The 13,930-nt window shown below is 40.8% G+C and overlaps 1 protein-coding gene and 1 long non-coding RNA gene across 2 annotated transcripts; one reads left to right on the top strand and one right to left on the bottom strand.

The window, feature by feature from the left end:
* The first annotated feature begins 283 nt into the window (after nucleotides 1–283).
* On the top strand, nucleotides 284–3,296 carry LOC120572861 (low affinity immunoglobulin gamma Fc region receptor II-b-like). Its single transcript, XM_039822369.1, has 5 exons — nucleotides 284–321; nucleotides 1,584–1,847; nucleotides 1,927–2,169; nucleotides 2,740–2,904; nucleotides 3,011–3,296. Exons 2-5 carry the CDS (start codon nucleotides 1,595–1,597, stop codon nucleotides 3,121–3,123), a joined length of 774 nt encoding a protein of 257 aa, XP_039678303.1. The 5' UTR covers nucleotides 284–321; nucleotides 1,584–1,594; the 3' UTR covers nucleotides 3,124–3,296.
* A 5,872-nt stretch (nucleotides 3,297–9,168) lies between these two features.
* Nucleotides 9,169–12,676, bottom strand: LOC120572953. The gene is made up of 3 exons (XR_005641515.1): nucleotides 12,531–12,676; nucleotides 9,730–10,816; nucleotides 9,169–9,359 (listed from the first exon to the last, which is right to left on the bottom strand). It is a non-coding gene; the product is annotated as an uncharacterized LOC120572953 (long non-coding RNA).
* Nucleotides 12,677–13,930: the final 1,254 nt, after the last annotated feature.

Genomic DNA, 13,930 nt, shown 5'->3' with positions numbered 1-13,930 from the left:
TGGCTGTTCTGTAAGTAAACTCTGTGAGTGTGTCCAAAACCATCAGCTGAAAGAAATAAAAGAAAAACATGAGAAATCCATAGTTTGGTATTTACATCTTATTCATGTTTTTGTTTTTGTTTTTGTCCGGCTGAAATAAATGCTCCTGAATGTTAACTTAAATGTGTGAGAATTTCATTTTCAAAGGTTGTGTGAATGCTTTTCCAGCCAGTATTCAGACATTTAAACTTTGAATGTCTTGTTGTGTTACTAACTCAAACTAACCTGAGGTTAATTTCTCTTCAGTTCTGACCTCATTGCTGAACAGCACAACAAACCAAGGTCAGTACACTTGTTTTTCTATACAGAACAGAGTAGGCCCTGATCAGAACAGAGCGAGATTTAGCAGCCTAGGTAGGGTTAGGGTTTGCACCTTGCATTTTTGCAGGAACGCCTTGAGTTGAAAAAAACGTATCTTTAAGCACGCGACGTCAGTGCCTGTATTGGACAAGAAAAGATACCGACTTCAGAAGTTACATGACATGATACTCACAAGGGTCTTGGATATATTGATCTATTTTTCTATTGTTTTACCGTATGTTATATGCGGTTAACATCACATGCGGTTTACGTTGTGAATTCAAGCAAAAATGCTAAGTTTTAGGAAAAGATCATGTTTTGGCTTCAAATAATGATGTTTGTTACGTAAGTTGACATGAATAAGTCACTAAGTCATTAAAATGACTTTTGATTTCAGATGGGCAGCGAACCTCGATCTCCTGAGTGAAAGTCCAGTGTTAATGCACATTCATATACCCTCATATTCACGTTATGCATGTATGTGCAAATGAAGTATATATGTACACTGAACAAAATTATAAATGCAACACTTTGTTTCGGAGGGTCCGAACACTAGTCAGTATCTGGTGTTAGGGTTAGGGTTCATCCCTCTTTCTCTTTCTCTCTCTCTCTCTCTCCCCCTCGACCTGACTGCAGTTCGTCGTCGTAACCAACTTGAGTGGACAAATGCTCACATTCGATGGCGTCTGGCACTTTAACCCTATTACCAGATACTGACTGGTTTTCAGACCTCCCTTAATACAGTTAAACTGTGAGGTGGATGGTTTATCTCGGCAAAGGAGAAGTGCTCACTAATACAGATTTTAGAACGATTTGTGAACAATGTTTGAGAGAAATAAGCCTTTTGTGTACATAGACAAAGTCTTAAATCTTTGAGTTCAGCTCATGAAAAATGTTGGGAAAAACAAAAGTGTTGCCTTTATAATTTAGTTCACTATATGTACAAGTATTCACTTTCGGCCTTTAGCTTTTCATACTTAGTATCTATGTATGTGCGCCGGGCACATACATAGAAAAATGTACATCTCTCTAACTTTTGTAAGACATGTTTCACTGGATAGAATCAATGGATCAACTTAATTGACACTTATGTTCCATTATTTGTTAGAAGGAACTTCTGTGGTACATGGCCACGGCTAAGTGGTTTCTTCCAGTCAATATTACTAAAAAAATGACTCCCTCACATGGCCAGAGCAGTGTCACATCAACTGATTTCTTTAAACACCACACACTCCTCCCTCCAGCCTCTCTGACTATGAGTCCCAGCAGCTCTCAGGTGTTTCCAGGACAGTCTGTCTCTCTGAGCTGTGAGGAGGACGACAGCTCTGCTGGATGGACTCTGAGGAGGAACACGAGTGATAAAACCAGGACTCAGTGTGGAGATGACTGGGGAAGACCTGCTGGTTCTATCTGTAACATCAGCCACATGGTCTCATGGCACAGTGGACTTTACTGGTGTGAGTCCAGAGAGGGAGCAACTAGTAACAGCATCAACATCACTGTCACTGGTAAGATCAGACTGTGGAGTCAGTATTGATGAAGCTGTGTGTGAATGGATGACATGCTGTAGTTTGTCTCTGTGTTGAGGTGGACCAGTGATCCTGCAGAGTCCTGTCCTCCCTGTGATGGAGGGAGAAGACCTCACTCTGACCTGTAAAACAAAGACATCCTCCAACCTCCCAGCTGGTTTCTATAAAGATGGCTCCTTCATCAGGACTGAGCCTGCAGGTCACATGACCATCCACCATGTTAACAGGTCTGATGAAGGCCTCTACAAGTGCAACATCAGCAGTGTTGGAGAGTCTCCACCCAGCTGGGTCTCTGTCACAGGTGAGGAGGTTACCTTTGATTTCAGGAGTTCATTCATCCAGATATTTACCTGACAGTAAACCTGTTTGAGTCGTGACTCACTCGGCTCTTTCACCCGAGTCTTTAAATTAACCCATGAGTTGCGAGTCTCTAGTATCATTAACTTGGATCAGTTGAGTCCTACTACAATTCAATCTAAAATGATAGCAGCACCACACACAAACCTCTTGCAACATTAGGTACTACTAGTCCTAGCCATCTTAGCTGCCGAAAGCTTTATAACTTAAAATTTCATAGGCAACCACAACTCCACAAGTCAACTCAAGCGACTGAGTGAGCAGAGACAGTCCCGAGATTAGGAACTTCCCGCAGTGCCGGAAACAAGTCAGTAAGTCAGTCGTGCAAATCAGCCGTTAGTGGTTAGAGACAATGGGCTAGGACGGAGTTTCCTCGGCGATTTAGCAATACTGACTCAAGTGACTCAAGTGACTAGCACAACCCGGATCAGTTTAGTGAGTGAATCAGAATAACCCGAATCCTTAAAAAGAATTGAGTTTGCCAGGCCTACCTGACAGCTGATTCTCTCTACAGGGAAAATAAAGACCTCAGACGAACCTCCAACCTCGCCACCGCCCCCTAACGCAACTTCAGACCTCCTCCACCTTGTGTTCAGACTGGTCTGCCACCTGGTGGTGTTCTGTCCGTACTGCATCTCTACTTTCATCATGGTGTCTTTATATCGACACAGGGCCACAGGTAACTCTCTCAACTCACCTGGTGTTGATGGTTGACAGTTGTCTCTAACAGAACTCTTCAGCTGATCAATTATCTACATTTTCTTTCTAACCTGCTCTGACTGTAGGAAACGGCCTACCTGTCTCCGTGGTGACAACCTCGCCCAACCAGGCTGAGGGGGGATTGGATTATGACTATGATGATGTCGTCACCACTGTCACCACAAAGCATCACTTCTGAACTGATCTGAAATCAGGATCACAGACGTTACATCAGGAAGCCGATATAATTGTGATTGAAACATATTTTATATAAAATCATTGCTTCTAGTTTGAATTGCGCCTTAACTGCCAGCCACAGCCATCTCTGTAATCCAGAATACTTTCAATAAAGTTTCCGTAGTTTTTCCTGAAGTATTTGCTGTTCTGGAGTCAGATTCATGTTGTGATGCTGTCTGTGTGTTTCCAGTCAAATAGAAAGTACTGCTGCTTGTTGTGGTTTAGTTGTGGCTCACAGAGTGAGACATCCTCTGCCTGTCACTGTGGTGTGTGTTTCTACAGAAAACTAGGTCACCACAATCATACTGAGCTTTGAAACTTCACTCAGCTCGTGTCCTTAAATTACTCATATTTGTGGTTGGTAAATGTCACACGGTCACATTGTGGGGACTCAAACCCAAATGGGAGTCGAGTCCCAACAATGTCAAGAATTTCAGGATTCACACTTGGTTTCTGGTGATGTTAGTGTTTAGATAACATTTTGAATGTGAGGACATATTGACCTATTCTCACGACGAGTTGAAGTTGAAGTGTTTGAGGTCTCTTCTTCAGAACTACTACAGACGTGTTTATGTTTGTGGTCGTGAATTGATCTGCGTCGCTTTCTGTCTTTTACAGGGTTTGTATTTCAGTTTTCAGTTCCGTCAGTGTTTAACGGGGTCAGCCCTATGTTCCCACATGTCTAAGATTTTTCTTAAAATTAGGCCCTATGTTAGGGTTAGGGTTACATTCCATCTGTAGTCCATTGCTACTGGATAATAGATTGAGTGTAATTGGCTACAAAATTGGGAGAAAGGGGAATAAAATCTAATACAAATTTATGAAATAGGAAATGTGGGAACACAGGGCCTAATTTTGGGGAATAAATAGTAGAAATGTGGGAACTGTGGGAACATAGGGCCTTATTTTCATTGAGAATTTTTTTTATTAGAAATGTGTGAGCATAGGACTGTGGGAACATAGGCACACTCCCTCTTTAATGGCAGATCCCTATCATGGCTGTGAGTGTGAATGAGACGCTCATTGTAAAACTCTCTTTGGATGAAAGCATCATATCAGTTGAGTCAGACAGCCAGCAGGTAGCAGCACAGCACCTTCTCTTTCTTTACACATGCTCAGTTCAGCTCACAGTTCACTCTGTTGGCTCGCTCTTTAAATGATGAAGTCTAAATACAGAAATATGTCCATGTGTCTGCTTGAAACTCTCATGCTGTCTCACCTCCAAAGATGGATAGAGCATTTGAATAGTGTACTCAAGTAAGTGTGCAAAAATGAACTTAGATAAAAGTAAAACTTAGGTCAGTCAAAAAGTAATAAATGTTACTGTGTTTAGCCGACAAAATAAAGATCATTAACATGTCAACACACATGAGATCACACCACAGAGTGTCCAACCCAACAGTTAATTCATTTCAGAAACACTTAAGCAAAACACTCAGAAAATAGACAAAACTCAGACAGTTAACTAAAATGACCAACAACATGCGGACACTGCAGCAGGTGCTACAAACATTATAATGAACTTATTAAGCTGCATAATGTAAACAGAATCAATGGCACGATAACATATCACAACACAGAGATTTTTAAATATTATAAACTCCACAGCAGCTTCAGAAAGACACACACACACACACACACACACACACACACACAGAGGAACAATTGGACCTGTGTGTTGCAAATGCCAGGGCCGTTTTTTGATCCCAGTCCGTGAGTGTCATCACACCACCCACCGTAAGAAAGGAGACCCACCAGGTACTCCACCTAAAACACTAAGAAACTGGCTACACCATCCAAAATCCGACTAGCACCCTTCGCCACCCCTTTGCAACCTTGGGACCTTAATGAGCATTTCAAGAGATAGTAGGTAGAGACATAAAAAGGTACTATAGGCAACATTATCAATATGCTAATGTCTCTAGAAAGCAGGAGAAGGCTGCTGGAAGGCTGTTGATTAGGATTTTTCCAAGAGTGCAGAAATGCACACACAACAACAAACTGTACATCTCTAAATGTTGACTTACAAGTGTCCAATGTGATGTGTCCAACAAGCTGGCCTGCAGCTAGACAAAGCATAATTGAAGATGCTCTGCTTTTACAAAATACCAGCTAACAAATCCACCCCAAACTGAAATAACTTAAGCGCTAAATCAAGTAGCTAAACCTAAGGTTACTCTCTAAACAAAGGCTCACAAGCCAACCAAGTCATCCTAATCTTACACACAAAGAGGAATCTAAACTACCGTAACAAAGGTCACTTAAACCAAACCAAACAAAGGCGCTTCATACTAAAGCTGCATGACCTATTTAACTTGCAGACACAACATTGAGGCACCAACTTATTCACTACCTGAACACTTTGTTTTTTTTAGCAGTAATCACAATTCCTACTGGAATCATTTTTCTCCAAAGTACTCGTCCCAAGACTGAAAACACCAGCCTCCCCATGTGACACAAATCATTTTCCTCCCAAATACAACTCTCGAACATGGAAGAACCATAGAACCCCCAGGTGACATGAAATGGTTACCTGTGCACTCTGAAACAAATGTATTAGTCAACTCATTATCAAAGTGCCCAGCAACCTTTAACAATTGGTCCTTCATACACTGATCAAATAACGCCACTGAAGAGTGGATAAAATCCTCCACTACAGAGCTCATAATTAAAGTCTTAACGTCTATTGAAAACACCAGCATTACCCCAATTACTCTGTGCAAACAAAGCGTAGGAAAGAAAACTGATAGCATATGATTGTTTTCCTGGGTCAGATAAGGGTTGAGTTCAGCACAAAGAGCCCACAGTGGGATTATGAGATTTTATATGAGATTATATCTTTAAAGAAGACATTTTAAAGTGGCTGAGAAATGCCATTTCCTTTTAAGTCAAGATTCTACAAAAGCGCTGTTTCCAATGGAAATGTTGGCCTCCGACGTAGGGAATGTGTACACAAGATGTTTTTAAAAAACTTTGGGTTTGCATCACTAGGTCTCAATTCACCACCACTGAAATAAGAAATGAGCAATGAAAAATGTGTAGAAGTAGAAGTAGACCTAGTGTCCAATGGGACATGTCTTTACAGGACGGCGATCAGGAAGAGAAGATTCAGGTGGTGCTGATTCTCCTGCCACACCTGTGCCACTCGGGCAACAACTGACACGGAAAAATACCAAAGAGACACCGACAGTGTGCATGCAAATGTTTGCACACAACGCTATGTTTCCTAGCAACCTTTTTTTAGAACAGTTCCTTGCATCACAGAGAGTGTGTTATTGAACTCACCGGTCTGAACGTTAAACTGAGAATAAAGATGTGAAAAGAGTTTATCTATAAATCAGATGAGCTGTTTGTCTGCAGGTATACGGGATAAAGAAACTTCAAAGGAGTTCAGGTCCAACATGTTATTTCATCTGAATGCACAACCTGTCATTCCACATTCATGTTGTTGTGTAAAAGACACACCCATGAGGATACCAACCAACCTGCCAACATTAAAAAGGAACAGACACCACGTCCTTGCTCAGACTGAGATTGTGGGGAGGTGTCATTTTAAAATGTGGAAGCCATTTCTTTCTTTATAGTGAAATACAAGTTCAACGTGAAGACACATATGACACAATACAAGACACAGGGGGAATGAGATAGGGGACAGAGGGGCATAATGTTTGGCGTGTGTATGTGTATGTGTGTGTGTGTGTATGTGTGTGGGTGGGTGTTTTCAACAGCTCAAGTTTCTAGCTCCAGATGTGAAAATAGTTCATTTATATGTAACAAAGTGTTTGAGTGAATCTTTTCCCTCTCAGATCAACTGTTTGTCTGCAAGTAAACATGTTTCTGTGTCTCCTGGATCAGTTCCAACAAGTTATTTTACCTGAATGCAAAACATATTATGTCACATTCAGGCTCATTCAAAGTGTTTCTGTGACTTAACAGGGGAAAATGTACTGGAATATGATTTGAATTTGAATAATCAAATGGCATTGTGTGCATTTGGCTGCAGTAAAGATGGCTGCTTTCTCTTCTGTTGTAACCTGGTTGAAGCTGAACACTTCCTGCTTCATCTTCTTTATAATCATTTTTCTCAATCTAATCAAGTATTTCAGTTACTTTCTACAAAATAGTGTGGGAATGAAATACGAATGTCCGAGTCATTTACGTGGAGGTCTTACCTTTTATATGGTACAAAAAAACACTGAAATGTGCTCTTTTCTGGGAACAAATACAGGGTTAGGGTTGGATTCCAGAACAGAAATGTGAAAATGTTACTTAAGTAGAGTAACAAAGTATTTGTAGCCTACTTTGTTACATTACAATACTGTCAGCAGCAACTGACAACTAAAAAAAGACTATATACCAGAAACACACTGGGCCCTCTGTTGCACCCGGCGAAGCACGGCACAAAGCCCAACCCAAGTGTTTTTGCTATTTTAAGACCGACGCAGTTGTCAATTTCATGTCCAGCAACCATGTGGTTAAAATAGCAAATGCACCTGCACCCATCTTTGCCTATGGGCGTGCTGGTCTTACAGGGAGGTGTGTTCAGGTGTATTCCGGGAGTATTGCTATCTTGAGGCAGCGGGAAGTGAACGCGCCATTGAACAAACAAAACCTGGTCTAAAGTCAATAACGCAGCATTTCATTGTTATTTTAACAGAGCATTAGTAAAATGCTCCTAGGCTTATCCTCAGTGTGCGCACACTATGCTTGTTACACACACAGGGATGCACAGCAGCACACACACATGCAGAAGATTACATATAAAAATATGTCGGTGCAAATCCGCCTTCCACTTGCTCACCCTCTCTCACCCCGACCTCCAGCTGGTCTACAATATAGAAATTACATAAAGTAAAAACCTTGATAATGAATCAATTCCATAAGAATCAAGAACAACTGAAGCAATTCAATTACATTTTATTCATAGTATCAAATCATAACAAGATGATTCTCAGGACACTTTACAGATAGAGTAGGTCTAGACCACACTCTATAATTTACAAAGACCCAACAATTATCCCACGAGCAAGCATTTAGTGCAACTGTGGCGAGGAAAAACTTCCTTTTAGGCAGAAACCTCGGACAGACCCAGGTTCTTGGTGGGCGGCATCTGTCGCTGCCGGTTTAGACAGAGACTGATACAAACATACAGATATAGAGAAATTCATAATGATTATAGCAGTTGGAATGATAAACCGTGGCAAATAAAGATAGTGGAACTATGACTACAAATAATAGTTGTAATTGTTCAGGGCTTAGCATGGCATAGCACTTTGTCTTTAGCAAAAATGAACAGAAAAGTCTTAAGAATACACAATTAAAAGCATAGACAGTTTGTTTTAAGTTGAGAAATTAAAGATGTCCTGAATCAAGCACACTGAAACCTATTTTTGTCCATGAGCTTCAAAAGCAGCAAGCTGCTCTTTATTTATCATAGATCTTTGGTGCAAACAAAAAACAATTATAACAATTCAATTTATAGTATCAAATCATAACAGAGTTATCTCGAGACACTTTACAGATAGAGTAGGTCTAGACCACACTCTATAAACTCACAAACCCCAACAATTACAGTAATTCCCTCAAGAGCAAGCATTATCAGTGGCTATTGCGACAGTGGCGAGGAAAAACTCCCTTTTAGGAAGAAACCTCGGCAGACCCAGACTCTTGGTAGGCGGTGTCTGACGGGGCCGGTTGGGGGTGTGATGAACAGTGGCAAATAATAGTCACATTAAAGATAATGGAACAATGACTTTGAAGGTCATCGTGGAAGTTCATGTCATAGCAGGCACATCGTGTCATACTGAGTAGTGCAGTCTCCTATACCGGATCCAGACTACTCTGTGCATGGGAACATCACAGCAGGGCGTTGCGGGATGTAATGTGGCGCTGCAGAGCATGGGTGGATGCGGCAGATGCAGCAGGAGGCAGCAGGACACAGCTGGATGCAGCAGGACGCAGCCGGGAATTGCAACAATAATAATTGATAAAATTGCTATGAGCCCAAGACGTTCATGCATATTTATTTATATTCATACTGTGCCTCTTCATCATTAGGACGTTGATATGGCCGTTCTTTACATTTTCTAAAGATCATTAAACCTACAACAACAACAACAACTCCACCAAGAAAAAGTCCACCAAAAACTGATAGACCAACTATGAGTCCAGGACGTCCAGTGTGTCCAGGTGTTTGGCCTGCAGAGCAGAAAACAAGTGTGAGGTAAAGTTGCATCAACATCTTCATAAAACACAAACCTCCGATCTGTGATGTAACTTTGAGCTAAATAACCAGGAAACAGCTTTACATTCAAAGAGACACACTGAACTCTAAGGCTGAGAACAAGTAGCAACCTCTGAGCCTAAAAAACTGAAAAAACCTGAGTGCCAAAATCTGCAGTTCATCGAGTGGCCAGTTAACAAAAGCAAGTCAATCCCCGTTGACCCCATGCGATGGCCGGAGCCACTGGCAGTAGCCCACTTTGAGCTTCATTTTATCTATTTAGAAAATTATGGGTAATGGAGACTAAATCCGTATTTTTCTAGGATCTGAATTCTTTCGACATACCCGAGTCTGTGACAGTCAGGTTGGTGGTTTGCCAGAAGTCAGTGGCTGTCTCACTGTCTGTAGCGTTCACTGCAACTCGACACAGATATGTTCCGGTGTCGTTGACGCTGACGTTCTTCAGAACAACAGAAAGGTCTCCATCCTTCATCTCCGGATCTCTCAGCTCCACTCGACCACGGAAAGAAGAATGCTGGTAATCTTCATAGGAATGGTTTTTTTCTCTGTAGAAGAAGACGTACTCTGACATCAGGTCAGACCTGCGCCATGTTAACAGTAGGATCTCAGCACCTCTGGGACCCCGACACTGAAGGATGGCGTTCTCTCCGGAATGTCCTGTAATATTTAAAAAGAAAATCCAGTGAAAAGCAGGAAGCAAAAGCCAGTAATAAAGATCAATTGTGAATAGTTTGTTTTCAAACTGCTCCAAGTGTGTTCACATGAAAGTGACCCAAGAACAGTACAGATGTGAAATACAAACTGCTTTCTGCAGTTTGTTTGTTTTTTTATGTTGAAAGATGAAATTCCAATGTTGGTTTTTAAAAAGAGATTTCCTTACTTTACCTGGCAACAGTGTGGTTCACTTGTGTTGAGAAATATCAAGTTGTCAAGCTTGTGTGAAGGGTCGCCGTGGTAGTTCACATGGTTGAGCATGCGCCCCATGTACCAAGGCTCAGTCGTTAATGTAGTAGCGCAGGTTCGATTCCATCCAGAAGTGCTTTGATGCATGTCAATTTCATTCACTCATTCATTCATTCATTCATTCATTCATTCATTGATGTTTAAAACTGTTCTATCAATTAAAGGCAAAAATACTCTTTTTTTAAGAACAATCTTTGTAACTGATGATAACCAAGAATTGGTTGGAACATGCCTACCTCTTCTGCTCAACAAAACAAACTTTGGTTTGAAAGAATTCATCCATAATACAACAAAATATTCAATACAACAACAAAGTTATTACAAAATAAAAGAAACAAATAATTAATTTGCAACAGAGATTAAAGCAAGACATTCGCCGGAAATGAGGAAATATGCTTACGGGCTGTCAGCATGACAGCAGTTGTGTTGACTCCAAAGACGTCCACAGCTGCAAAAAAATGAAAAAAAAAAAACTGCTGCATTAATGTGTATGTTTTCCTGTTGTACATGTTTAAGGTTGTGCTCATTGGAACACTGAATTATATACTGTTGGGTAGTTTAATCTACAGCAAGCATCATATACTATAAGATCATGTTTGTGTCGTCGCTGTGCTGTGAGAACCACGTATCTTTTAGAGACCAACTAAGCTCCCAAACCCCCCTATCGCACCCATAGTGTCCTATGTATTTATTTATTTACATATGTACATACTGTAACTACACTTATACATAGCCATATTCTACTGCTCTTCATACTATTAATCCTGCACTTACACTTATTCTCACTACTCCTATAATGTAACTGTTTCTGCACTACAATGGTACTGTTAACACACTGTACATATGTCTATATGGTTTATACTAAATATCCATATTTTATTCTGTTTTTCTTACAATAATACACTGCATATATCTATATTATTCTGACTACTATTATAATGTCTCTGCTGCTACATTGCACATATCTGTACGTGTTGTTCATACATTGTTCATATTGCATAGCCATATTTAATCCGCTCTTATAAGGTAACTGCTAATACACTGCACACATTTATATTTAATTTATATTACTCTAAACCACATCCTATAAACCAACTGTACACTACTGTCTACACTTCACCATATTAATTGTCTTGTCTATACTTGAATATCACATTCCACTTTTCTACTCTTTCTACACTTCTGGTTGGACGCAAACTGCATTTTGTTGTCTTTGTACTTCTGCACAATAACAATAAAGTTGAACCTAATCTTATGTAATCTAAAACTTTTCAATGTGTCGGGAAAAACACAGCCCTGTTTGTTTGTTTTTCCAGCTGATCCAAGAGGCTTTTTTAAAACTTTATTTAGCTGAATATAATATATAAGAAATAGGAGAATTTTCACTTAATCCTTTAGTTTATCCCAAACATTCAACATCAACAAATCTGGAGATACACGGTTTTCACTGGACAGGAATGGGAGTAAAAACTGTCATCTGAAAAGTAACTAAAGCTGTCTGACAAATGTACTGCAGAAAAAAGTAGAAAGTAGCAGAACATGGAAGTACACAGTCAGGAATTGCAGGTTAGAACCCAAAATCAGAAGAGGAAACGAGAAGATGGAGTTTCATTGATTTAATCACTATAATCAATTTACAGTCCAACCAAGCAGACAATTAATCCAAAACTGGGAAAAACCAGGAACACTGGGAAACAGCACAACAAACAGGCAGAACCACTCAAAACTAAATATTACAACCTGAGATTAGATGAAGAGAGCTCGCAGAATAAATACACAAGGAGCTTATCACAAGACAAGCCACAGATGAGTGGGCAGCAAACTGGCAAAACACTGAATAGGTAACAAGACTGAAAACAAAATCAGGCTAATGAGGCTAGACACAAAAGAAGTGTATGAGGAGAGACATGATAGGGCTACAGGGACAACACAGAAAAGCACAGAAAACTCAAACAATGAATGAAACATTGAACGTTAAACTGAAATCCCCAAAACACAAAATAACCTATGTAACCTAATTAGTTACAACCTCTAAATACAATTATGAACCCAAAAATGAGCATAATATGAGCGTTTTAAACTAAGGAAATAATGTCACACGGTCTTTAACCTCTGGCCACAGAGCAGGACTGTGACAATATATACCTTCCAACTCTGCTCACCTTCTGCCGTTAGAGAAAATATCCATATGAAGAAAGTCCGACACGCTCCTGCTGATAACGTAGCCATGGGAGCAGGGAAACAGGTGCGGATGAGGACGTCTGATACAGACAGAAATGTCAGCTGCTTATAAGAGCCTTGCAGAGGCAGGAGAGGCCTCCTGCTTCTGCAGAAGTAATCACATGATACAGGCAGGGGAGGGGCCTCCCATCTGTATCACCTGAACAGCTAATGTGAGACCATTAAAGACTGAAAATATTGTACTGATACTTTCAGGAGTTAAGAAAACGATATGAGAGGAAGGTTAACATGTCAGGCAGCTGCCATTAAAGGCAGAAGTACAACTGTGTGTGGTCCAAAAGTGTTTGCAATTGTTGGTGTGGAGGTGTAAAGGCTCATTTATGTTGTCTTGCTTGCTGCTGAGCGGTTCTTTGCTGACATCTGGTGGTTTACCATGAAAACTGTGATTTGAGTGACATCTACAATATTTTCCAAAGTCTAATTCATAAGAATTAATCTAATTGCCATCTCCCCAGGTAGAGGCCTCCGTAAAGCATAATTGCATTAGTCAATAATCACTAAAGTTACTTTGTGTTTCTTTTTATGAACTGAAGTGATTGTTCACCACACTGGCAGTAGATGTTATTGTGGATTAAGTGGAACACTTGAATCTTAACTTTTCATGTCTTTAAGGTCAGTGTCAGTACCCCTCCCCTCTAAGGCCGACTCAAGAAACTCTGCTGATGGAAGATTTGATGGAAGTCTTGAACAATGCTGGGGTCTAAGATGTTGTTGGAGACCCATGACCTTTCCTCTGGCCCGTATCTTTCTCTGTCGACCAGGTACTAACACCCATGCCCCTGCTACGGAACAACCAAAAGCTTCTTCACCGTGTATACTGGTTCACCATTGATGATTCGCGGTATTTGGCTGATACCAGGGTACTCACCTTCACCGGTTTCACTTTGCTGACATTGAACTTGAGGTGGACCCTCAAGTTTCAGTCTCAGAACAAGTGGATTAATAACATTTTGACACTGGAAATGGTTCAACACTTATGGATTCTTCAACAACAAGGGCCCAGGCCCGGGTCCAGGTGCGTTTGCATCTGGGAACAAAGGCCACCGCAAACAGAACCCCCACTTCCTCCTCCAGGGCCGGGAATATGTGTATTATAAAATAGAATAGAGTAGAATCGATCTGCGATTCCCTGCAATGTCCGGCTATGTCCTGCTGCGTCCTGCCGCGTCCATTTGCGTCCACCCATGCTCTGGGCCACGCTACATCCGCTAACGCCCTGCTGTGCCCGGCTATGACATGAACTACTATGACTACCATTGTAGTCACTGTTCCATTATCTCTATTGTGATTATTACGCCACTGTTCATCATAACCCCAACCG

The sequence above is a fragment of the Perca fluviatilis genome, chromosome 14 (assembly GCF_010015445.1).
Source record: "Perca fluviatilis chromosome 14, GENO_Pfluv_1.0, whole genome shotgun sequence".
Lineage (NCBI taxonomy): Eukaryota > Metazoa > Chordata > Actinopteri > Perciformes > Percidae > Perca > Perca fluviatilis.
The sequence above is the reverse complement of the archived record's forward strand: the minus strand, read 5'-3'. Positions and strand labels throughout refer to the sequence as shown.